The sequence below is a fragment of the Gorilla gorilla genome, chromosome X (genome assembly GCF_029281585.2).
Source record: "Gorilla gorilla gorilla isolate KB3781 chromosome X, NHGRI_mGorGor1-v2.1_pri, whole genome shotgun sequence".
Taxonomy (NCBI): Eukaryota; Metazoa; Chordata; class Mammalia; order Primates; family Hominidae; genus Gorilla; species Gorilla gorilla.
This window is the reverse complement of record NC_073247.2, coordinates 63,381,772-63,404,835: the sequence shown is the minus strand read 5'-3', so window position 1 is coordinate 63,404,835 and position 23,064 is coordinate 63,381,772. Positions and strand designations below refer to the sequence as shown.

Here is a 23,064-nt window from a genome sequence, read left to right as displayed (position 1 = left end):
AGGGCAGGGACCAGGCCCTCAGCCTCCCTGCCCTGCTGTGCCTCCTCCTCCCCTTGGCCATTCTCCGGACTTTAATCGCAGGAGGCAGGAGGTGGAGGGGTCTTTGGACCCTGCACTAGGGGTGGTGGGGGCGCAGCATCAGGGGTGGAGTGTGGGCCCTGCCTTGGGGTGGGGGGTAAAGCACTGGCCTTCAAAGCAAAAGACTCCTACCTGGAACCACCCCATCCTCTGCCTCACCCACTCAGCCCTGAGTCCCATCCTGTCACCAAGACCACTGAGACCTTGTCAGCCTCCTCCGCCCTCACCCTCCTCTGCTCTGGAGCTCTCTGCCTCTCTCTGGCTTCTCTCTGTGTCTTCTGTCTCGCCCTTTCTCTGTCTTCCTCTTTCTCTCTTTCTCCTTTTCTGTCTCTTTCGGTTTCTCTCTGTCTCTCTCCCTCTCTTCCTTCAGTGTTCCCCCTACCCACCCACCTGGGTTCTCCCCCTTCTTTGGGCCCAGAGCTTCTCCTTCCTCCATCCCTTCCTCCCTTCCTGTGAGGGATCTTCTCTAAGGGGAGCCCCCATGCATCTTTCCCCCTTCTCTTTCATCCCCCCTTCCCCTCCCGTCCTCCCTACCCCTGTGGCGTCTGGTGTGAGGAGGGCTCCCTTCCCCCTTCCCTACTGTGGTGTCCCAGTGTCTCTGTGGCTGAGGTCCCCACGGAGTCACCTGGAACACAGGAGGCCCAGCCCGGCTCTTTCGTCTCTACTGCCCCCTGTTGTCGTTGTGTTCTGTATGTGGTTCGAGTGCCGTCCTCTCTTTCTTGACTTTGTGGTTTTTTTCTTTTTTTCTTCCTTCCTTCCTTCCTTCCTTCCTTCCTTCCTTCCTTCCTTCCTTCCTCCCTCCCTCCCTCCTTCCTTCCTTCCTTCCTCTCTCTCCATCTTCCTCCCACTCTCCCTTCCTCTTTTCCTTTCTCCTTTATCTTCCTTCCTTTCCTCCCTCCCTGCCTCCCACCCCTCCTCTTCCATTTCCCATCCTCCATTCCTCCCAGCCTTCCCTTTTCCCCTCCCGCACTCACTCTCACCTTCTTGCCCCCATCGCCCACCCTGGCACTTCCCTCCCTCCCTGTCTCTCTCTCTGTCTCTCTCTGTCTCTTGCTGTCTCTCAGGTCCACAGCGTCTCATACTCTACACCAGTATTGCTGTCCTACTCAGGTCCTTGACTCCATGAAGCTTACCCCCTCAGGCAGGCTGGCAGAGAGCAGGTAAGAGCTAGACCCATCCCTCCCCCAATTCCTCCTCCTTCCAGACAAATATACAGTGTCATTGCCAGCCCCTCCCACCTCCCTGAGCCCCCGCTGTGCCTGTGGAATGGGTGTCCGAGTGTATGAGGAGAGTGCCTGGAAGATCAGGTCAGCAGACCAAAGAGGACATTTGGGATCTATCTGTAATTTGTCCTTCCTTAAAAAAATCCTTCCCTAGAGACCTGCCCCAAAAGGCCTGAGTGGTTGGTCCTAGACTATGTGATAATCCAGCTTTTTTAAAGGATGAATAGGAGTTTGCCAGTTGGATAGACTGAGGAAGGGCAGTTAGGCAGAGGGAACAATCTGCCCATATCTTTGGAGAATGTTATTTCTTTTTTTTTTTTCTGAGATGGAGTCTTGCTCTGTCGCCCAGACTAGAGTGCTGTGGTGCGATCTCGGCTCACTGCAGCCTCTGCCTCCTGGGTTCAAGCAATTCTCCTGCTTCAGCCTCCCGAGTAGCTGGGATAACAGGCATGCGCCACTACACCTGGCTGATTTTTGTATTTTTCTTTTAGTAGAGACGGGGTTTCACCATGTTGGCCAGGCTGGTCTCGAACTCCTGACCTCGTGATCCGCCCGCCTTGGCCTCCCAAAGTGTTGGGATTACAGGTGTGAGCCACCACACCCGGCTGGAAAACATTATTTCTAAGTTAATTAGAAAACCTATTTTATGTTTTCTAATTACAACTCAATAAAAGGAAATATTAACAGCAGCAGCAAAAAAGCTAGGCCCTCCTCCCCATTTGAAAGTTTAAAAATACTTGTGTTAAAGAGGAAATAAGAGTGGAATTTATGGACTATTTAGAATAAATGTCAGTGAGAATACTACAACTTAAAACCTATAAAATATGGGCACAGGGATTCCCAGAGGAAAATTTATGATCGTAATTGCTTTTATTAAAGAACAAGATGGTTTAAATTAAATGGACTAATTATTCCACTCAAGAAGCTAGAAAAAAACAACCAAAACAAAGCAGAATAATTACTACAAATAAAACCAGAAATTAATGAAATGGAAAACAAAAGATTTGATAAAGTATTAATAAGTAAGTAAATATGACTTTTGGAAAGACCAGCCCTACCTAGTTTGGTAGACATTCTTTGGCAGATATGACTAAGAAAAAGGCTAAATAAATAAATACATTAAGAAATAAGGAAGGGGATTTAACCATAGATTCTAAGGAGATGAAAAAAAAGTTATTATAAGAAAATGTTGGGGCCAGGCGCAGTGGCTCACGCCTGTAATCCCAGCACTTTGGGAGGCTGAAGCAGGCAGATCACGAGGTCAGGAGATCGAGACCATCCTGGCTAACGCAGTGAAACCCCGTCTCTACTAAAAATACAAAAAATTAGTCAGGCATGGTGGCGGGTGCCTGTAGTCCCAGCTACTCGAGAGGCTGAGGCAGGAGAAGGGCTTGAACCCGGGAGGCGGAGCTTGCAGTGAGCCGAGATTGCACCACTGCACTCCAGCCTGGGCGACAGAGTGAGACTCCGTCTCAAAAAAAAAAAAAAAAAAAAAAAAGAAAGAAAAAAAGAAAAAGAAAAGAAAAGAAAAAAAGAAAATATTGGTTGGACGCAGTGGCTCATGCCTGTAATCCCAGGACTTTGGGAGGCCAAGGTGGGTGGATCACCTGAGGTCAGGAGTTCGAGACCAGCCTGGCCAACATGGCAAAACCCCGTCTCTACTAAAAATACAGAAATTAGCCGGGCGTGGTGGTGTGTGCCTGTAATCCCAGCTACTAGGGAGGCTGAAACAGGAGAATCACTTGAACCTGGGAGGCAGAGGTTGCAGTGAGCCAAGATCGTACCACTGCACTCCAGCCCGGGTAACAGAGCGAGACTCCGTCTCAAAATAAAATAAAATAAACATTGTATATACTTTTTTACCAGTAAATGTGAAAATATAGATGAATTGGGTGGTTTTCTAGGAAAATGTAAATTACCAAAGTGACTTAAGGTGGGACAGGAAACCTGAATAAAATGGAAAAGTAGGGAAGAAACTTAAAAGATGGTCAAAGTGGCCGGGCGTGGTAGCTCACGCCTGTAATCCCACCACTTTGGGAGGCCGAGGCGGGTGGATCACGAGGTCAGGCATTCAAGACCAGCCTGGCCAACATAGTGAAACCCCGTCTCTACTAAAAATAAAAAATAAAAAATAATTAGCCAGGCGTGGTGGCAGGCGCCTGTAATCCCAGCTACTCGGGAGGCTGAGGCAGGAGAATCGCTTGAACCTGGGAGGCGGAGGTTGCAGTGAGCCGAGATTGCGCCCCTGCACTCCAGCCAGGGCAACGGTGTGAGACTCCATCTCAAAAAAAAAAGAAAAGACGGTCAAAGTTTTCTCCCCAGAAATGGTACCAGGTCCAGTTGGTATTCTGGAAGTTCTGGTATGATGGAAATTCTAGCAAATCTTGAAAGATCAGATAATAGGAAAAGATAGATAGCTTCCCAGTTCATCCCATAAGGCTAGTATAACTAGACAGGTTTAAACAAAATAAAAAAAAAACAACAACTATAGCCTAATGCCACATATTAATAGAGCAACAACTATTTTCAATAAAAGATTATCAAATGGAATCCATCAGTGTATTAAAAGAAGAATATATTGTGACAAATGAAAGTTTGCCCCAAGAGTGCAGGGATTGTTCAACATTAGGAAATGTTATTGTAATTTATTGTATTAAGATATTAAAGAGAAAATATCATATAATCATCTCCATAAATGCTGAAAAGTGATCTGATTAAATTATACATCTATTCTGCTGCATTGGGGTAGTTTGTTACACAGTAATAGATGACTAATATAGTAAGCTAGGAATCATGAAAACTTCCTTAACTTGGTAAAGAATTTTTATCAGAAACCAAAGAGAATCATCAAATGTAACAGTGAGGCCCTAGATACATTTCCATTGAATTCAGGAACAAAATAAGGATGGCTGCTATCACTGTTATTAACCAATATTTTTCTGGAAGTTTTAACCAGTGGGATTAACAAAAGAAATACATGGTATAAATGTTAGAAAGACAGAGTTAGAATTAGCATTATTTGAGGATGGTATGATTGTCTACTCAGATAATCGAAGAGAATAAAATGAAAAATTAGTAGAACTAAGAAGAAAAGTCAGTGCAGTGAGTAGACACAGATAAATATACACGGAAACCATTAACTTCTCTGAGTACCAGCAATAACTAATTAGAACACATAATAGAAAAGATCCCATTCACAATAGAAAAAATAATTCTATAAAACCACTATGAATTTACAAGAAATGTGAAGTACTTCTCTATAGAAAACTATAAAATTTAATCAACGGCTGTAAGAAGACTTGAGTAAAACAAAGTTATATCTTGTTCCTGGATGAGAAGAGTCACTGTGGTAAAAATGACATTTTGTTCCCAATTTGGCCAAAACACTCATTGCATTCCTTATTAAAATTTCAATGATATTTTCTTTGGGATTTGAGTGATTGGAGTTTAAAGTTCATTCAGAAGAGTAAATGTTCATGAATCACTAAGAAAATTTTGAAAAAGAATGCAGGTGGCCGGGCGTGGTGGCTCACGCCTATAATCCCAGCACTTTGGGAGGCCGAGGTGGGCTGATCACGAGGTCAGGAGATCGAGACTATCCTGGCTAACACGGTGAAACCCCATCTCTACTAAAAATACAAAAAAAAAAATTGCCAGGCGTGGTGGCAGGTGCCTGTAGTCCCAGCTACTCAGGAGGCTGAGGCGGGAGAATGGTGTGAACCTGGGAGGCAGAGTTTGCAGTGAGCCAAGATCTCAGTCTCAAAAAAAAAAAAAAAAAAAAAAAAAGAATGAGGGCAACTTGTTGTTCTGTTAGATATAAACTTACTATAAAGCTGCAATAATTTCAAATGTTCTATCACAGAAATAGAGGACTACAGACATGAAACAAAATAGAGAGTTTAGACACAAACTCCTGTTCATATGGGAATTTAATTTATGACAAAAGACATCTCAAATCAGTGGGGAGTCAATAAATGAGATGGGACTATTGGTTACCCATTTGGGAAAAAAAATTTAAGTGAAATCCCTGTCTCATATGAAAACAAATACAGGCCAGGTGCAGTGGCTCATGGGCTTACATGCCTGTAACCCCAGCACTTTGGGAGGCTGAGGCGGGTGGATTGCTTGAGCTCAGGAGTTCAAGAGCAGACTGGGAAACATGGCAAAACACCAAAAATACAAAAATTAGCCAGGCCTGGTGGCACATGCCTGTAATCCCAATTCGGCAGGATGAGACAGGAGAATTGCTTAAACCCGGGAGGTGGAGGATGCAGTGAGCTGAGATCTCGCCACTGCACTCCAGCCCTCCAGCCTAGGCAACAGAGGGAGACTCTGTCAAAAGAAGAAAAAAAAAGCCATAAAAGTACCAGAAAAAAATCTGGAATATTTTAATAATATTAGGGTGGAGAAAGCCTTCCTGAGCATGACTTAAAAACCCATAAGCTATAACGTAAAGAGTAATAATTTTGGCTACATTAAAATTTAAAACTTCTGTGTGGAGAAAGATACTATACACAAAATTAAAACATAAACAGGCTAGGAGAAAGTATTTACTACACAGATATCAGGCAAAAGGTTAATATCTCTGCCTATATCTATATCACCTTCTGGAAACTAGTAAGAAAAAGATACAAAACCCATTCAAAATGGGGAGATAACATGATATGGCAATTCAGGGAAGAAATAGACAATTAGCTAATAAAGGAGAAAATATGCCCAAGCTTACTAATAGTTAAAGAAATGCAGCTAAAGCAGGCCGGGTGCGGTGGCTCATGCCTGTAATCCCAGCACTTTGGGAGGCCGAGGCAGGCGGATCACGAGATCAGGAGATCGAGACCATCCTGGCTAACATGGTGAAACCCCATCTCTAGTAAAAATACAAAAAATTAGCCGGGCGTGGTGGCGGGCGCGTGTAGTCCCAGCTACTCAGGAGGCTGAGGCAAGAGAATGGTGTGAACCCGGGAGGCGGAACTTGCAGTGAGCCAAGATTGCGCCACTGCACTCCAGCCTGGGCAACAGAGCGAGACTCCGTCTCAAAAAAAAAAAAAAAAAAAAAAAAGAAATGTAACTAAAGCAATGAAGTGCCATTTTTAGGTTCCCAAATTAAAAATATTGGAAGGGTTCTGGAGAAACAGAACCTCTCAGATACCTTGTGCAAATTGGTAACATTTTTTATGGGGCTAGTTTGTCAGTTACCACCAGAATCCTAAATGTCTGTATTCTTCCATGCTGAGAACCATATCCTGGAGCTAGATTTCTCCAAGGTCTTGCTTCCAGAAGGACCTCAACTTGGCCAGCCAGAGGCCTTTTCTAAAACACCACAATCCAAACTGCAAACATAAGCCAGACTGTGCAACTCTTTATCACCTGCCCTTGTAGGATATCATTCTCAACCAACTCTTAACTAAAAGGTGCATGATATATGCTTCTCAAAAGAAAGACAAGATTATATGAGTAGGAATAATCTTTCTTTACAGCCAGACTGCAAACATGTTAAAGTAACGGAAATAACTTTTATGTGCACTTTAAACAAAATGTGCATTCCTTTGACCCAGCAGTTCAACTTTTAAGAATCTAACCTTCAAGAATACTTGGAGACATATGCAGAGATGTTCAGTGCGGCATTGCTTGTGATACTGAAAAATTAAAACAACCTAAATGTCTATCAGTAGGGAATAGATCTTAGTCCATGATATACCCATATTATGGATTACTCTGTAGCAGATCCAAAGAAAAGGTAGCTCTGTATATACTCGCACAGCAAGATCTACAAGACTTACTGTTACATGGAGAAAGCAAGTTGCAGAACAGGGTTTACAGTATGATCCCATTTTTGTAAGGAAAAGAAAACCCCCATAACAACAGTGAACATGTTATGAACACTCTGTCATCATTTCAAAATTACTGGCCTTTTTCCTTGGTCCCATTTCCTTGCTTTTATTAATTCATTTCCCTCCTCCTTTATACCTTCTCCCTGTATCCAGCTGTTCAGATTTTGTTTAGATCCTTTTAATAATTAGCTCAGATACCACCTCATTCATTCAGCAAGGATTCTGTCTTGCCTGCTTTAGATTAGGCCTTGTGCTGACCTTTGGTGGAATATTGGAATGAATTGTATCTGATCCTGCTCTCATGGAGCTGAAGTCTAGAAGGAAGAAAGGCACATAGACAATGACACCGTAGTGTGATTTGGGATGGGACAGAAGTAGGCCCAGAAGGCTGCCAGATGAGGGGCAATTAACCCCATCTGGGAAGGCTTCCTACTGGATGGGGACGTTTGTACTGAGTCTTGGAAGAGTGCTAGCTTTCCTTCATCCCCTTCCTCCACCAGAAATGGTCTTGTTCACTCTTTGGCCCTTCCAAGCAGGATGACATCATAGGGGAAAAATAGTGGAGTCAGTACCTTTATTCAAGTCCGAGTTCTGCCACTTACCAACTTGGTGACTCTGGGCAAGTCGTTTATCCTCTGAGCCTCTGTTTCCTCATCTATGCAATGGGGCTAATGCCAACTTACCTCTTAGGGCTGTCTTTAGGATTGGAGATAATGCATGTAAGGCTCCTGGGTGACTGTCAGCTCTAGAAGAGGAGGGACTACCTGTGTCTTGTTTTCCTCATAGCCAACTGTGTAGCATTGAATTGGATTCGATCTCAGAGCTGTGTGTATTAGATGGTTCTGGAGCAAAGAATGGGCCTGACCATAGCAGGGCTTTGGGATGAGAAGGCTGAGAGGAGTACAGGGTACATGGGTTGCATCATAAGAAGAGAGAACCAGGTGCCTGGTCTTGGCTTATATAAAGGTGATGCAGGAGGGAAAATAAGAGTAGGCGTTCCTGGGAAAGGGATTCCAAGTAGGGAGTTCTGGCCCTGGTTCTTGGTCCTCTTCTACTGATACCATCTCCTAATCTCACAGTCCAGAGCAGTGAGGCATGGTGGACCACTACTTGCCATGGCATTCATGGCAATTTCAATCCCAACTTTGTCACTCACTAGCTGGCTGACCTTGACCAACTCAATTCACGTTTCTGAGCCTAGTTCCTTATCTGTTAAACAGGACTCAATACCACCAACATCATGGGGTTCATTTACTGAATGAGCTGAGCTCATTCAGATGAATGCATTCAGAATTTGAGTGGCTGGCACATAATGGGTACTCAGGAAAGAGTAGCTATTATTAGTGTTGATTTCAGTAGATACTTTTGGAATACTGCTGTGACCAGGGTCTCTGTTGGGTAACAGTTCTTGCCCTCCATGAGTTCCCAGTCACTCAGGGAGACTGAGAAGGGCCTTGACAGAGGAGAACACTGAAGGGTATGGAAGCCCAGAGGAAGGAATTTGGCCCTGTCTGGGGCTGGTACAAGTCAACTCAGCCTAAGAGCTGGGTCTTAAAGGTTAAGTAAGAGCCAGGGACAGAAGGGTGAAGTGTGGAAGAGCATTCCAGGCAGAAGGAATAGCATATAGCATATGGAAAAGAAACGGGATGTTATTGGGAAGGGCCAGAAGTTCCTAACCTGGGGTGCATGGGTCTCAGATGGGCTTCAGGAACCCCACGAACCTCCGGAAATCGAATGCAAAATGTTGCATTCATATACCTATGTGCATTTTTTGGTGGAAGAGATGGTCCATGGCTTTCATTAAATTGGTAAAGGGGTTTGCATTCCCCTCAAAAAGCTTGAGAACCAATATTGTTGGTGACGAAGTGTCAGTTGAATGGATTCTAAATAGGAGAGTAATTTGGCAAAATTTGTGTTTTAGAAACATCACATTAGCAGTCAGTATGAAAAATGGGTTGTATGCAGGGAGACCAGCTGGAAGGCCTAAACTGGGGTATTGGCAGAGAAGAAATGGATTTGAGCAGGGCTACTGTGTTGCACGACTCCAGTGAGCACCATTTGTGGAGAAGCACTTTAATTTCAAATTATAGAATCCAAATCCTTTGAGAGTTATTAATGAGATAGACTCAATAGAAGTGTCAGATGATATAAACTGTTGTGGATGTATAAGGTGAGAGAAAGGGAAGAGGCGAGGATGAGTCAAAGTTAGCAGAGGGCCAGAGGGACATGAGTCCATGCCAGGGTGATAGTGCAAGGGGAAAAGGGAACCTCTATTAATGCTCACCCAGCATCCAGAGTCCTTAGTCTCAGACATATTTACTAACTTTCATCCTACCCCTGGTTCTCAGAGATCCCAAGTGACACTGGCAATACTCATTTCCCTGCGGATTTTGCAGAGGAATTACTTTTGCTTTGTGAGTTAGGTCAAGTTTCCTGAAGAAAGCTGTGTTTAAGCCAGTCATTCGAGGTCCATGAGGATTCTGAGAGTTAGAGATGGGGGAGGAGGTGCTGACAGTGTCCGCAAAGGCCTGGAGGTGAGCAAGGTGAAATCAGACATTGGAGGGTGCAGAGGTCAGGCTTACCTCAAGCAGCTGTCTGAAGAGTATAGGCTTTTTATTTTATTTTATTTTTTTTGGTAGGCAGTTGGAGAGCCATGAACAGTTCTTGAATAGGAAAAGATGAAAAGTGACATGATCAAATTAGCATTTTAGAAGGGAGATGAGGGAGGAGGCTATGCAGTAATCCAAGGGAGAGAGAAGCCAAGGTCGTGGGCATAGAGCTGAGGAGATGGATTTGAGAGGTGATCAGGAGGAAGAGAGGACTGGAGTCAGAGACTGAAGAGGTAACCGGGGAGAGAAGAGGAGGTGGAGATGACAGAGGCTGGAGTTCACAGTAAGTTCGAGTGTTCATGCCTGGCACTGGATTCATTCATTCACTGAATATTTATCGAATGCCAGGCACTGTGTTAGGCACTAGGGGTTTAGCACTGAACAGAACAGATGCCTGTCCTGATGGATCTTACAGTGAGTGAGACAGAAAAATAAATAAACAACTAAATGTCTAGAGTGTATCTGATGTCGATAAGTGCTATGAAGAAAAATAAAGCTGGGGTGATAAGGTAGAGAATGTTGGGGTGCCTTTTGAGAGGGAGGGCCTCTCTGATGAGGCAGTATTTGAGCAGAGGCTTGAAGGAGGTAAGAGAGTGAGCCGTGTACCTCTCAGGGATGATGTTCCAGATAGAAGGAACCGCAGGTGTAAAGGCCCCGAGGCAAGAGTGTGTTTGGTCTGTTTGGGGAGCAGCAGGGAGAACAGTGTGATGGGGAAAAGGCTGAAGAAGGAGCGAGAGGAGTAGAAGATGAGATGGTAGGGGCAACATCACAGTCTATCTTTTAGAGCTATTTAGGAGGTAGAGTCTATAATAATTGGTGACTGACTTGCTAAGGGGGCAGGAAGAATCTAGGGTGACTCCAAGGTATGTTTTGGGCTCAGGTGACTGGATGAATGGCGGTGCCTTAAGGACAATGGTGAGATGCTGAGTCAGAGGTCCCTATGAGAGCTGAAGGCCCAAAGGGCCATCCTGGTAGAGCTGTCCAGCAAGCACTGGGCTCGACGGGTCCGGGACCCAGGAGAGGGATCCACACCTGAAGTTATGAAATGGAATGAGATCACTGAAAAAGTGTGGAGTGAAAGAGAAGAGGGCCAGAGCAGAATTGGGAAGGGGAAACCAATGCGTAGGGAAGGAGCCCAGGAAGAAATGGGGGCGGGGTCAGAGCAGTAGGAGGAAAAGCAGTGGGGGTGGGCTCACAGAAGCAGAGGAAGGAAAGGGCCATGCAGAGGAGGGCCTTGTTAAGAGTGTCAAATGTTGCAGCCTGGGGGGAGTAAGCCGAGGGCGGAAGAGAGTCTATTGGCTTTAACCATCAGGAGGGCCTGGGCGACCTTCCTCAGAACAGCTTCCGTGGAGTGGTGGGCGCATGAGGCAGATTGGAGTGGGTCGAAGAGCTCGTGGGAGGTACCGAAGTGAGGCAGAGATGGCCAGTGTAGACGGGTTTCTTAAGAAGAAGCTTAGCTGTGAAGAGGAGAGAGGGACAGAGGGGGATGTGGGGGCAGATAGAGGGTTTTTATTCCCAGATGGGAGAGACTTGAGCTTCTATAAATGTTGATAGGAAGGAGGCAACAGAGGGGGAGAGGTTGAAAACGCAGGAGGGAGAGGGGATGATTGTTGTGGAGGAGGTAATGGGGATGGGCTCCAGAGTCCAGGTGGAGAGACTGGCCCTAAATGCTAGAGGGGCCCCCTCTTTCTTACAGAGGAGCAAAGCAGTGATAATGGTGGGGATACAAGGGTATTGGGGGATTGGTGAAAGAAATGCTTCAGGAAAGTTCAAAGCAACAAATGGAGAGCCCTGGCCAAGGGAACGGATGCTGGAGCTGGAAGGAAGCAGAGAATACTTCTGGCTAGGACTTCCTTAGGAAGTGGCACTTGAGCTGGGTCAGGAAATTCAGAAAGGATGGTAATAGGCAAAGATCTGTGCAGAGGGAAGAGTATTCTAAGTGGAAGAAACAGAATCAGCACACACATAGAGATGTGAAAAGGCCGGGCATGCTGATGGAATAATGAACAAGCTAGCTTGATGAAGGCTGGGCATCAGTGAGTAGGGAACATGGATACCACTATAATGGCCGTTATAATAATAGTTACCATGCACTAAGCACCAGCCTTGCTTAGTACATATTTGAATTCCTTTAGTCCCACTGCACCCTGCAGAATAGGTATTTCTTCAGTTTGCAGGCAAGGAAAGTGTGTCCTGGAATGGTGAAGAAATGGACCCAAGGTCATCCGGCTAGTAAATGATGGGGCTGGTATTGAAACTCAGGTCCATCTGATTCCATAGCGTGTGCTTTTGCCATCTAACAGGAAAGGCCTGGTGAGGCCATATGATGGGAGAGCCTTGAATGCCAACTTGAGGACCCTAAACTTTATCCAGGAGGCAGTGGGTGTCTGAGCAGAAGAGATGCATGCTTGAAGGTGGGCTTTAGGAAGGCTAATGTGGTTCAAGAAGGGAGGGAGAAGAAATCAGGAGGTGACTGCAGTGTTAGGGGGAGAGGAAGCAGGGGCCTCGCCTGGAAAAGAGGGGAGTGAGCAGTGGGAATGGAATATCACTTGTTCCTCATGACAGCCTCGAGAGGTGTGGATCTTCTCTTTTTATAGATGAGGAATGGGACACTTAGAAAGGGAGGGCTACTTGCCCAGAACTTGCGCCCTGCTTCATGTGATTTTGCTGATTCAGGAAGTCCGTGGAACAATGTGTCAGAGGGAGCTCTGAGTCTGAGAAACGCGTGTGCGTGCGTGTGTGTGCTTGTCTGTGCATCAGATGGACAGCAATGCCTTCCTTTCCTTTCCCTTCACTTCCCTGTCTGCGTTCCTTCCCACCTCTTCCCATTCTTCCAGTCTCCTGGATTCCATAATTCCTGCATCCCCTGAGCCAAGGGGTCTGGGAATGAGGGTAACTGTTTCCTTGTCTGTCCCCAGAAGGTCAGCCTTGTCACTCCCAAGTCACCTGGTCCCCTCCCAGCCCAACTGTCTGTCCATCCACCATATGAAACTGTAGCCCAGCACCAGTGAATGCCACATGCAGCCTGGCCCCTGGTACTGCTCAGCAGCACCCTAGGGATAGGTGCTTGTTCCTGCAGCGACTCTTCTCCCACTGCTGTGGCTGCTTCTGTGTGGGCAGACGGCCACTTTGGGAATTAGATTTAGCTCACGAGTAGTTAACAATAATCACCACCATGTTCCCATTGCTGTTGTTTGCCAGACACTTGATATATGTTCTAGTTCTTGCAACAGTCCTGGGAGGTTCACATCACGAGCCCCATTTTTACAGACGAGGAAACTGAGGCTCCAAGAGTGACAATAATGCGCTCAAGGGCATATAGCCTGGAACCACTTGTAGAGCTGGGATTTGAACCCAGGTCTGTTTGCTTCCAAAGCTGTGGGCTTTCCGTACTCCATTTCCAAGTATCTCCCATTTTCCTGAGCCTGAACCTTCAGGAAATACAAATCCTTGTCCTTCAAGAGCAGGGTGGGTTTCTAGAGATAGTGCCAAGTTCACCCAAAGGACCTAGTGGGATGAGTGTGAGACTTGGAGCTCCAAAAACTCTGGGTTCAAATCCTGACTCTACCACTTACCCAGCTGTGTGACCTAGAGCAAGTTATCTAACCTTTCTGAGCTTTAATTCCCTCATCTCTAAAATGCTCCTCTGCAGAGCTGTTGTAGGGGCTAAGTGAGATGATGCATGCAAAATGAGAGCAGGTTGCTGTTATTATATTAAAATGAGGGTCAGGCACCTGGCAGGGTTAGAAAGGGAGTTGATATACGCTGAGGGTGACCTTAAGACTGAGCCCAGGCTGGGTGTGGGGGAGGGCTGTCCCAGCACACTGAGTTGGGTGTGGCCCTGGATAATCCATCACACTGGCCTCCCCACCCTGACCCCCATTCTCGTCCCACCTTCTGGTTCCGGTCCTGGCCCTTCGCGTATCTCCCCTGCTCTGCAAACTAATGCCTCTGCCTCTCTCTGTCACCCACCGCCTGTGGCCTCTACCCCGCCCTTCCTGGCCCCAGGGAAGAGGAGGAGGAGGAGGAGACTGAGGAAGAGGAAGAGGAAGACGCTCACCAGTTCTGCTGTCCGGCCTCCGAGTGCAGTAGTCCCTCCTCTCGGTAACTGAGAGGACAAGGGCCATTTTCTATGCAGAAGCAAAAGCCTTAACCAGCCCCTCCTTCCCCCCACCCACCCCCCCGCAGATTCCTCCATGGGACCCTGTCCCCTGCTTCAGGAACCAGATGGGCAAGCATCGTGCCCCTTCCTCCCCCCACCTTCTTCTTGGAATTCCCATCCCCACTGCTGTCTCCTCTGGACTCCAGCCCCTGAATTAAAGAGAGCTGGAGCCCTAGGTCCGACTAAAATGTGGGAGAAGCGGAGCTTGGAGCTTGGAGCTTGGAACCTGGACCCTCCCGTACCCGCACTCCCACTTCCCAGGCACCCTGGAGCCTGCCACTACTGGAGAGGTCTCCAAATGACATCCCAAGGACCTACCTCTGTCCTCTGTGAGCACAAACAGAGATGCAGGGTGCCTAGGGCTCAGAGGACCAGATGGGGGCAGGACCCAGCCTGCCTAGTTCCCTGTCGTTTGTTCCCTTGCTGTGGCCATTGCTGCCATCTCCTCCACTGCTTGAAGGCCTCACCCCATGCCTTCTGCCACTCCCATAGTGCTCTGTAAATATGATCAGGAGGAAAAGGCCTCTCAGAGTGCGTGTTGCTGTGTACAAAGGAATTTCCATCAATAAAAGCTGATCTCTTCTCTCTGTCTGATGTATATTCCACCCACCCCCACTTCCCTCTTCCAATCCCCACCAGGGCCTTGCCTTCTTTCCTATCCAGGGCTGGGAATAGGGGCCGGGAAAGAGAGTAGGGTTTGATTCGTGGTTTTGTCAACACCCAGGAGGCACTCAATAAATGCATGAATGACTCCCAACACGGGCAGGCTAACCTTGGATGTGTCGCGTGACCTCTTTGACACGTAGTTTTCCCATCTATAAAAAGGAGAAGGGTTGGATTAGAGGGTCTCCAATGACTCTTCCAGCTGTGACATTTTGTGAATCTGAGATGCTACAGTTTTAAGAAGCTATGATTATGTGAATTTAATAGACAATGATTCAGTGACACATTCCACTGCAATTTTATGATTTCTATTTCTACAATGCAGTGATTTTGGGATTTTCCAGTCCTGTGGTTTTAAGATTGCATAATTCTACCATTTGAACAAATTCTGATGATGCAATTTTAATATTCTGCAATGTTTAGATTCCTTGATCGTTTACTTTTAAGGTTCTGATTCTACAACTTTAGGGATCTCTGAATCTGAGAGGAAGCCATTTCCCTCCAATGCAACGACCCTAAATATTCCCTGCACCTGGGCAGAGGCTGGTTCTAAGACTCCCTGGAGGCTCTCGGCTGGAGGGTGGAAGATGTCCTTTACGGGTTTGTAGGACTCACACCTTCCATGATGTGTCTGAAGTGGGCTCATACCCCCGACTTTTCCTCTCTGAGCCTTTGGTATTAGACAAATCTGAGTTTACCTTCTGGTTCTGCCACTTACATCTGTATAACCTTGAGCAAGTTTTTTCTTCTCCTTGAGCTTTGTTTTCCTCCTGAGTACAGTGAGAATATACCTACCTCTCTGGGTTGTCATGAAGATTAGCAAGAAAGAACACAACGAGCCCAGCATAGGAGCTTGTGCACTGTTGGGCAAGTGTGCTGTGATTGGTGGCTCTTGTTTTGATTAAGGCCCAGGTGAGAGTTTTCTCCTGTCTTTTCTTTCCTCCCTCCCTTCAGCATCTCTATCACATTGAACCTCTAGGTTTCCTAGAACCTCACCTCCTTCCCTCACTTACTGCCTCACTCGCTCAACTCATCTACTCATTCACCCATTCAAAGTCTCATTTATTTCTCCCCTCCCTCCCTGCCTGTCTCCCTTATTTACTCTTCCTCATTCTACCCAACAAAGCATTGTTTGAGCCCTTACTGGGTATAAGACCTGACGCTAAATACTGTGAGAGATCCAAAGTAAGACAGAGGCCGGGTGTGGTGGCTCACACCTGTAATCCTAGCCCTTTTGGAGGCTGAGACAGGCAGATGGCTTGAGGCCAGGAGTTTCAGACCAGCCTGGGCAACATAGTGAGACCTCATCTCTACAAAAAGATTTTTTTTTTTTTTTAAGCATGACAGTGGCTGTGTCCTCTGCGAGCTCTCCATCTCCCAGGGGAGATGAGAGATGCGAAATCCTTTGGGAAAGTAGGAAGGATGCAAAGGGTTAACATGATTGGACAGGAATGGCTTCAGTAATGAGCACATTTTGTTCCTGGCCCAGAGAGGAAGGAGATGTCAAGGTGGGTGGGGAGGTGTGGTGTCCAGGAGGGCTTGCTGGAGGAAGAGGTGCAAGAGTTGAGCCTTGAAGGCTGGTAAGGGTTTGAAAAGGTGGCAAGGGGTGAGAAGGCATTATAGGAGACAGGGACCGCATAGACAAAAACCTGGGGGAGAGCTCCAGGGTCATGCAGGGGAATGGTGGGTACATTACTCTGTTTATTCTGCTCTCCAGGGTGTGTGAATGTAGGTGACCTGGGGCTGGGGACGAGGAGACCATTCTACCCTTCCGCTGAATGGAGAGAGAAGCAAGTGTGGGGGTGGGGATGGGGGTTCAACTATATGGAGGGAGGTGGCAAGTCAGGGTCAGATGGCCCTCCCGACCCGTGGGCAACTGAATTGGCTGAATCGGGCAGAGGGCTTGTGCTGCGGGAAGGGGGTGGGGTTTTGATCAGCCGTGAGAGAAATATGTGTGCACGCATGGCCTCCATGTGGCCGGGCATCCTCACACATGTCTTTGCACAAGGCTCTGCAGGTCTCACAGTTGTGAGACTGTGCACACTGCTGCAGAGCTGAGGAAATGTGATGATGTGAGACTGGGTGTGAGGAATTCTGAGTGTGAGGTTGATTGTGTGAAGTGGTGACTTTATGTACCTGGCAGCCTTGATGTCTGTGTCTGGTGGATGTAATCACAAGGCTGGGTGTGGGTGGCTTTTAAGCACGTGAGGCTGTGGCCTTTAGGGTGACAGTTGTCAGGCAGGATGGTGACACACACACAGACACATGTGATTTCTACCTGTGGTCTTCGAGGACCCAGGGTGGCTGCTGAGTAACTGCTGTGTGCTTAGCCCTGGCATGAGTGCCATAGGTCCGCAAAGGTGAATCACACCGGGCCGCTGCCCTTGGGAAACAGGACGGGGGTGTGGGGGTGGGAGACGGACACTTTAAGAGAGAACCACAAGTTAGCCAGGAAGAAAGACTGACTGTGATATATGGGTATGCATAAGACACAGGGGAGGGAGTCACTGACCCTGTCATGTTCCGTGAGCGGCAGGAGTGAGTCAGCATTGACTTCCCAGAAGGACCAACCTGCTCAGGGTACTGCAAGATGAAGATGAGCTCACCCAGATCAATCAAGTCCGGGGGTGAAGGGGAGACAGAAGACATTCTGGGCAGAAGAAACAAAGGAAGAGTATGAGCATGGGCTTGGTTATGTGGATCAGCTTGCTGTAGTCTAGGAATTGCAAGTAACCTGCTATTGCCTGTGACACTGAGGAACTTACAGGGCAGGGTGGGAGGTGAGGGGTGGGGAGACAGGCCAGATTCAGAGGGGCTTCTGAAGCTAAGAGTGGGATGCTGGCCAGAGGTGAGGGGGATTCTTGTCCTGTGCAGCCCTGGGCAAGTCACTTTGACTCTCTGGGCCTCCATTTGCGTCTGTGGGATTGGATGGTTCATAAAGCCTAGTCCGTCCAGTCCATCCCAGCTCTGTGCGTCTTCTGCCACCCTTGGCTAGCCACATCCATGAGTCATCGCTCTTGAAGTCAGGAGCTTCTTCCATCTAACCTCAGTCCTTCCTGCTTCCTCCTGGGTTGCTTCCTCATTCACCCACTCCACAAATATTTACCCAGCATCCGATCCTTTGTGTGCCACTGTGGGAAGGCACAGGGAGATGAAGAATGCAAGGACTGTACCTTGAAGGGACTGCTTATAGTGCCTGGGACAGAGGGTGGGGTGGTGCTAAGAGCACGGGCTTTGTGTTCAGATACACTTTTGTTTGAATCTTGGCTCCACCAGTGCTGAGCTTCAAGGCTTTGGGCAGGTTACTTCATCTCTCTGTACCTCAGTTTCATCATCTGTGCTGTCCTCCTCAGAGAGAACAACCCAAACCTTGCAGAGTTGCTCAGCCTAGCAAAATGACAACTCAATAAATGACAACTATTATTTTTAGGGCTGCACAACAGCAAAGCTGGGATTCAAACCCAGGTCTTGCGCTCCCAAAGCCTGTGTATGCAGCTCAGCTCCTTTGAAGGCTTCTTTCTTCCCTGTCAGTTCCTGTGCCAAGCCAGGCTGGGCTCGGGCTTAGATCCCTGTGACACTGGGATTGGGCAGCAGAACTAGCTTGCAGAAGAAATATTGGAGGGAGAGGTGGCTGCAGTCCCCCTGCCTCCTCTCTCCCCTGCCACTGGGTCCAGTCTCCTGGCCCAGTCTGCTCCTTCCAGAACCCAAAGCCCCTGGTCCCATCCAGGTGCAATGACCTCCTCGTCTTGTTTTCTTGTCTCTACTTCCAGTCAGTCCCGTTCCCCCTGCTGCCACCTAAGTTGTCATGGGGATAGTCCTCACCATCCCTAGCTTCCTCTTGCCCTCATCTTATGATATCCATGGCAACAGCCCCCATTTGTTTCCATGGCAACTGCATCCTGATCCCGTCCCCTGCTGGCTGCCTGGTTCCGGGCAGTGCCAATAAAGGGAAGGAGGGAGAGAAGACCTCCCATTAGAAGCAGCATTCGAGGAGGATTAGTGCCCCTGCCATGGGCAGGCCAGCCCCAGATCCCTGTGGAACATCCTACACTGCTTCTCCCCATCTTAGTGCTTTGGCACACAAAGTTCCCTCACTCTTCATCTCTACCAACTCCTTCCAGGCAAGACCCAGTCCACAAGCTTCCTCCCCCAGGAAGCCTTCCGGGCAGCAGAGGAACTAGCACAAGCTTTGGGGTTTGAATCTCTGTCCTGCCACTTGCTAGCTCTGAGACCTTTGGCAGTCATTTCCCCTCTTGGAGTTTTTTTCTTCATCTGCAAAATAGGAATCCTAATTCTTCCCTCACGTTTGCCATGCAGATTAAATAATGTGTGGAAAATGCCTGACACAGGGAAGGTGCGCAGTAAGTGCGAGTTTATTTTTATTCTGCTCAACCACCCCCAAAGAGAAGGGATCTCTCTCCTGCACTCCCCCAGCACTTCCTCTGTTCCCCAGCCCTGATAACTTTCTGCTTTGTACTGTGGTTATTTGTGTAACATAGCTTATTTCCCCCTCTGCAGAGGATGCTCTCCAATTTCCCCCACAGAATAGCCCAGCAGACAGCGCACATGGGCGTGTGTGTGTGTGTGTGTGAGTGTGTGTGTGTGGTTGTGTCCGTATATGTGCATGTCTGCATGTGTTTGTGTCTATTTTCTTGTGTCTGTGGATGTGTTTTTGTTTCTAGGTTTGTCTGCCTTTGGATGTGTCTGTGTTATTGTATCTCTGCATGCATGTGTGTGAGTGTGTGTGTGTGTGTGTGTGTGTGTGTGTGTGTGCACATGCAGATGTTTTGCTCCTGGCTGGGAAGAGTCCAGAGAGGGGGTGCTCCCAGACCGTTTCTGAAGTCCAGGAATCCAAAGAGGGAATTGGTTTTGCTTGACCCCTGCACAGATGAGAAACTGAGTTGCAGAGAGGAAAAGTGACATGCACGGGCTCACACAGCTGGTCAGTGGCAGTCAGGACCTGAGCCTTGGCCTGCCCAGCGTCTTACTCTACAACAGGCTCTTTCTCTGTCTGTGTGTGTGCATTTGTGTGTATGTGTGCGAGAGAAAGAGAAGAAGAGTGATTTTCCATGTGATCAGCATGTCCCCGAGTGTTGTTCTGGGGGCTCTGACTTGAGGGATTCCACATCCCCAGTGCTGTTTCTTCAGCAGTATGTATGATGTCAGAAGCAACGCCGTCAAGCACCCTCCTTTTTTTGCCAGGCTCCCTTGTGGGAGGCTGTGCTGACAGCCTGATCTCCCTGCCACTATTCCCTTTGCAACCAAAACGGGGGTGAGCTCTCAAGGGAGGAATTGCTAAAGAGTGCAGAGCCAGGGGCAGCACGGAGCCGGGAGTGAGGAGAGGCAGCAAGATGTCATGAAAAGCCTGGGCCCTGGGTTTGAATCCTAGCCTTTTTACTTAATAGCTATGTGACCTTGAGCAAGTTTATGTCACCTCTCTGAGCCTCAGTGTCTTCATCTATGAAATGAGGCTAATGGTGCCTGCCTTGATAAGTTTCAAGAATTCAATGAGCTAAGTAGTGCCTTTGCCCTAGGAATTAGAGGTGATAACAGGGCCCTACTGCAGCCCAAGAGGAGCGGGTGTAAGACAGCCTGTGTGGAGGAGGCAGGCAGGCATTGAAAGGCATACCTGAGCAGAGCATTGAAGGCTGAGCAGGAGGTAGCCAGGTTGGGGCAATGGGGCAGAGAATATATGAGGTGGGGGTCAAGTCAGGAGAGCCATCCATGGCCACAGTGAGGAAGCTGAAGGTTATCCCATGGCTGCTGATTCCTGGAACACCCAAGTTAGATCATGTCCCTCCTCTGCTCACCTCAATCAGAGCAAAAGCCAAAGTCTTTATTGTAGGCTCATGCCCTTTCCGATTTGGCCCCCATGACCTCTCTGATCTTACCTCCTATCTCCTCTCATTCACTCTGTTCCGGCCACACTGGCCTCTTCACTGTTTCTCGAACATTGCCAGACACAGTTCTACCTCCGGGCCTTTGCGCTGGCTGTACCCTCTCTCTGGACTGCTCTGCCTTTGCCATGCAACTTCCTCTCACTTCCATCAGCACTCTGCTTATATGCCATTGCTCCAGAAAGGCCTTCCCTGAGCACCACATCTCAAACAGCACCTTTTCGCAATCTGCTATATTTTTCTTCCTAGCACTTCACCCCTACCTGAAATGGCAGGATAAATTTACTTGTTTCTTTCTTCTCTAAGCCTCCAACCTTGTGCCCCCATAATGAGACCATTCTCTGGGTCCCAGCCACACCCATTCCCTCACTAGGACATCACCTCCCTGAGAATGTTCTTGTGCATTTTGCTCACTAGTATATTTCCAGCACCCAGCACTGTGCCTGGCACACAGAGGGTGCTCAGTTGTTGTTTGTTGAGTGAGTTATCTGGCGCTGTGGAAGGGTTTTAGTGAGAGAATGAAATAGTTAGGTTAGTACAGTTTTGTTTTTGTTTTTGTTTTTGTTTTTGTTTTTGAGACAGGGTCTCACTTTGTTGCCCAGGCTGGAGTGCAGTGGCACGATCACGGCTTACCGCAGCCTTGACCTCCTGGGCTCAAGCGATTTTCCTGCCTCAGCCTCCCTAGTAGCTAGGACCACAGGCATGCACCACCACGCCTGGCTAATTTTTTATTTTCTGTAGAGACGGGGTCTCCCTATGTTGCCCAGGCTGGTCTTGAACTCCTGGGCTTAAGTGATCCTCCTACCTCAGCCTACCAAAGTGCTGAGATTATGGGCCTGAGCCACCATGCCTGGCAATACTTTTTTTTTGAGATGGAGTCTCACTCTGTCACTCAGGCTGGAGTGTGGTGGCACAATCTTGGCTCACTGCAGCCTCCACCTCCCAGGTTCAAGCGATTCTCGTGCCTCAGCCTCCCAAGTAGCGGGGACTACAGGGGCCCACCACCACACCTGGCTAATTTTTTGTATTTTTAGTAGAGACAAGGTTTTGCCATGTTGCCCAGGCTGGTCTTCAACTCCTGCCTTAAGTGATCCTTCCATGTCAGCCTCTGGAGTAGCTGGGATTACAAGTATAAGCCACTGTGCCCAGCTAGATTTGTACTTTTTTTTTTTTTTTTTTTTGGAGACAGTCTCACTCTATCTCCCAGGCTGGAGTGCAGTGGTGCGATGTCAGCTCACTGCAACCTCTGTCTCCTGGGTTCAAGTGATTCTCCTGCCTCAGCCTCCCGAGTAGCTGGGATTACAGGCACACCCACCATGCTCAGCTAATTTTTGTATTTTTAGTAGAGATGTGGTTTCATCATGTTGGCCGGGCTGGTCTTGAATTCCTGACCTCAGGTGATCCACCTGCCTTGGCCTCCCAAAATGCTGGGATTACAGGCATGATCCACGGCGCCAGGCCTAGATTTGTACTTTTGGTGGTGGTGGTGGTGGGTTTTTTTTTTGTTCGTTTGTTTGTTTGTTTGTTTTTTAGACGGAGTCTCGCTCTGTCTCCCAGGCTGGAGTGCAATGGCACAATCTTGGCTCACTGCAACCTCTGCCTCCTGGATTCAAGTGATTCTCCTGCCTCAGCAGGAGATTACAGGCCCCCACCACCACGCCCGGCTAATTTTTGTATTTTCATTAGAGACGGGTTTTCGCCATGTTGCCCGGGTTGGTTTTGAACTCCTGGCCTCATGTGATCTGCTCACCTCAGCCTCCCAAAGTGCTGGGATTACAGGAGTAAGCCACCACGCCCGGCCCAGATTTGTACTTTTGAAAGCTCTCACTGGCCACAGGGTGAAGAATGGGTTGGAAGAGGAGATCGGAGGCTGTGGTAAAAGTTCAGGAGAGAGTATTTCTTAGAGCAGCCTCCTGAGCATTGACTCCCTCTGGACGGCAGCTTTTATTGAGCACCTACTCTGTTCCAGGCCGTGTGCTCTGTGTTAGCTGGGAGATTATCAAATTCTCTTCCTGAGCTGGGATTCTGGGAGTCATGAACACAAATAGCTGTCACGCTTTGCCAAAGCTAACCTGTGCCATAAAAAGCAGGACAGACATGTGCTGTGTGTGGGAGCTCTGAACAGGATCAGCAATAATTTCTGGCTGGAGGCGGGATTCAGGAGGGCTTCTTAGTGGTGGCATATGACCTGAATCTTGACGGAACTAGGATGTGGGGGAATTTCTCAGATTGCAGATGGCGGAGACGATGGGGATTGCATTTCAAGTGGTAGGTACTGTATGAGCAGTTTTGGAGGTAGAAAGCAGAGGAGCATTTGGGAAAAGCAGGATCTGGGCCAGGCTGGAATGATGGGTGGATGGAGTAGGGGGCTGGCAGCCAACCCCGAAGTATGGCTTAATGTTTAAGAGTGTGGGCTCTGGAGTCAGACTGCCTGGATTTGAATCCTGGCTCTATCATTAGTAGCTGTGTGACCATAGATATGTTACTTAACCTCTCTGGGCCTCAGTTTCTTTATGTGTAAAATGAAGATAAATTACAGTACCTACCTCATACGGTTGTCTTGAAGAGTAAGCAAGTTATTCAGTGTGAAGTGGTAAGAAT

At 47.9% G+C, this 23,064-nt stretch overlaps 1 protein-coding gene across 10 annotated transcripts in view; it reads left to right on the top strand.

Annotated features, from left to right (window-relative positions):
* Window positions 1-23,064, top strand: part of IQSEC2 (IQ motif and Sec7 domain ArfGEF 2) — an 88,563-nt gene that overhangs the window by 40,632 nt on the left and 24,867 nt on the right. For 4 of the 10 annotated variants that reach the window (XM_055376482.2, XM_055376486.2, XM_055376488.2 and 1 more), the window contains one exon: window positions 1,143-1,238. The exons of 4 other annotated variants lie outside the window; for them this stretch is intronic. In XM_055376482.2, the coding sequence (XP_055232457.1) occupies window positions 1,143-1,238 (96 nt within the window). Of the gene's footprint in view, window positions 1-1,025; window positions 1,239-13,749; window positions 14,487-23,064 lie in introns of those variants that run through there. 2 more of the 10 variants (XM_055376489.2, XM_055376483.2) reach the window with 2 other exon arrangements.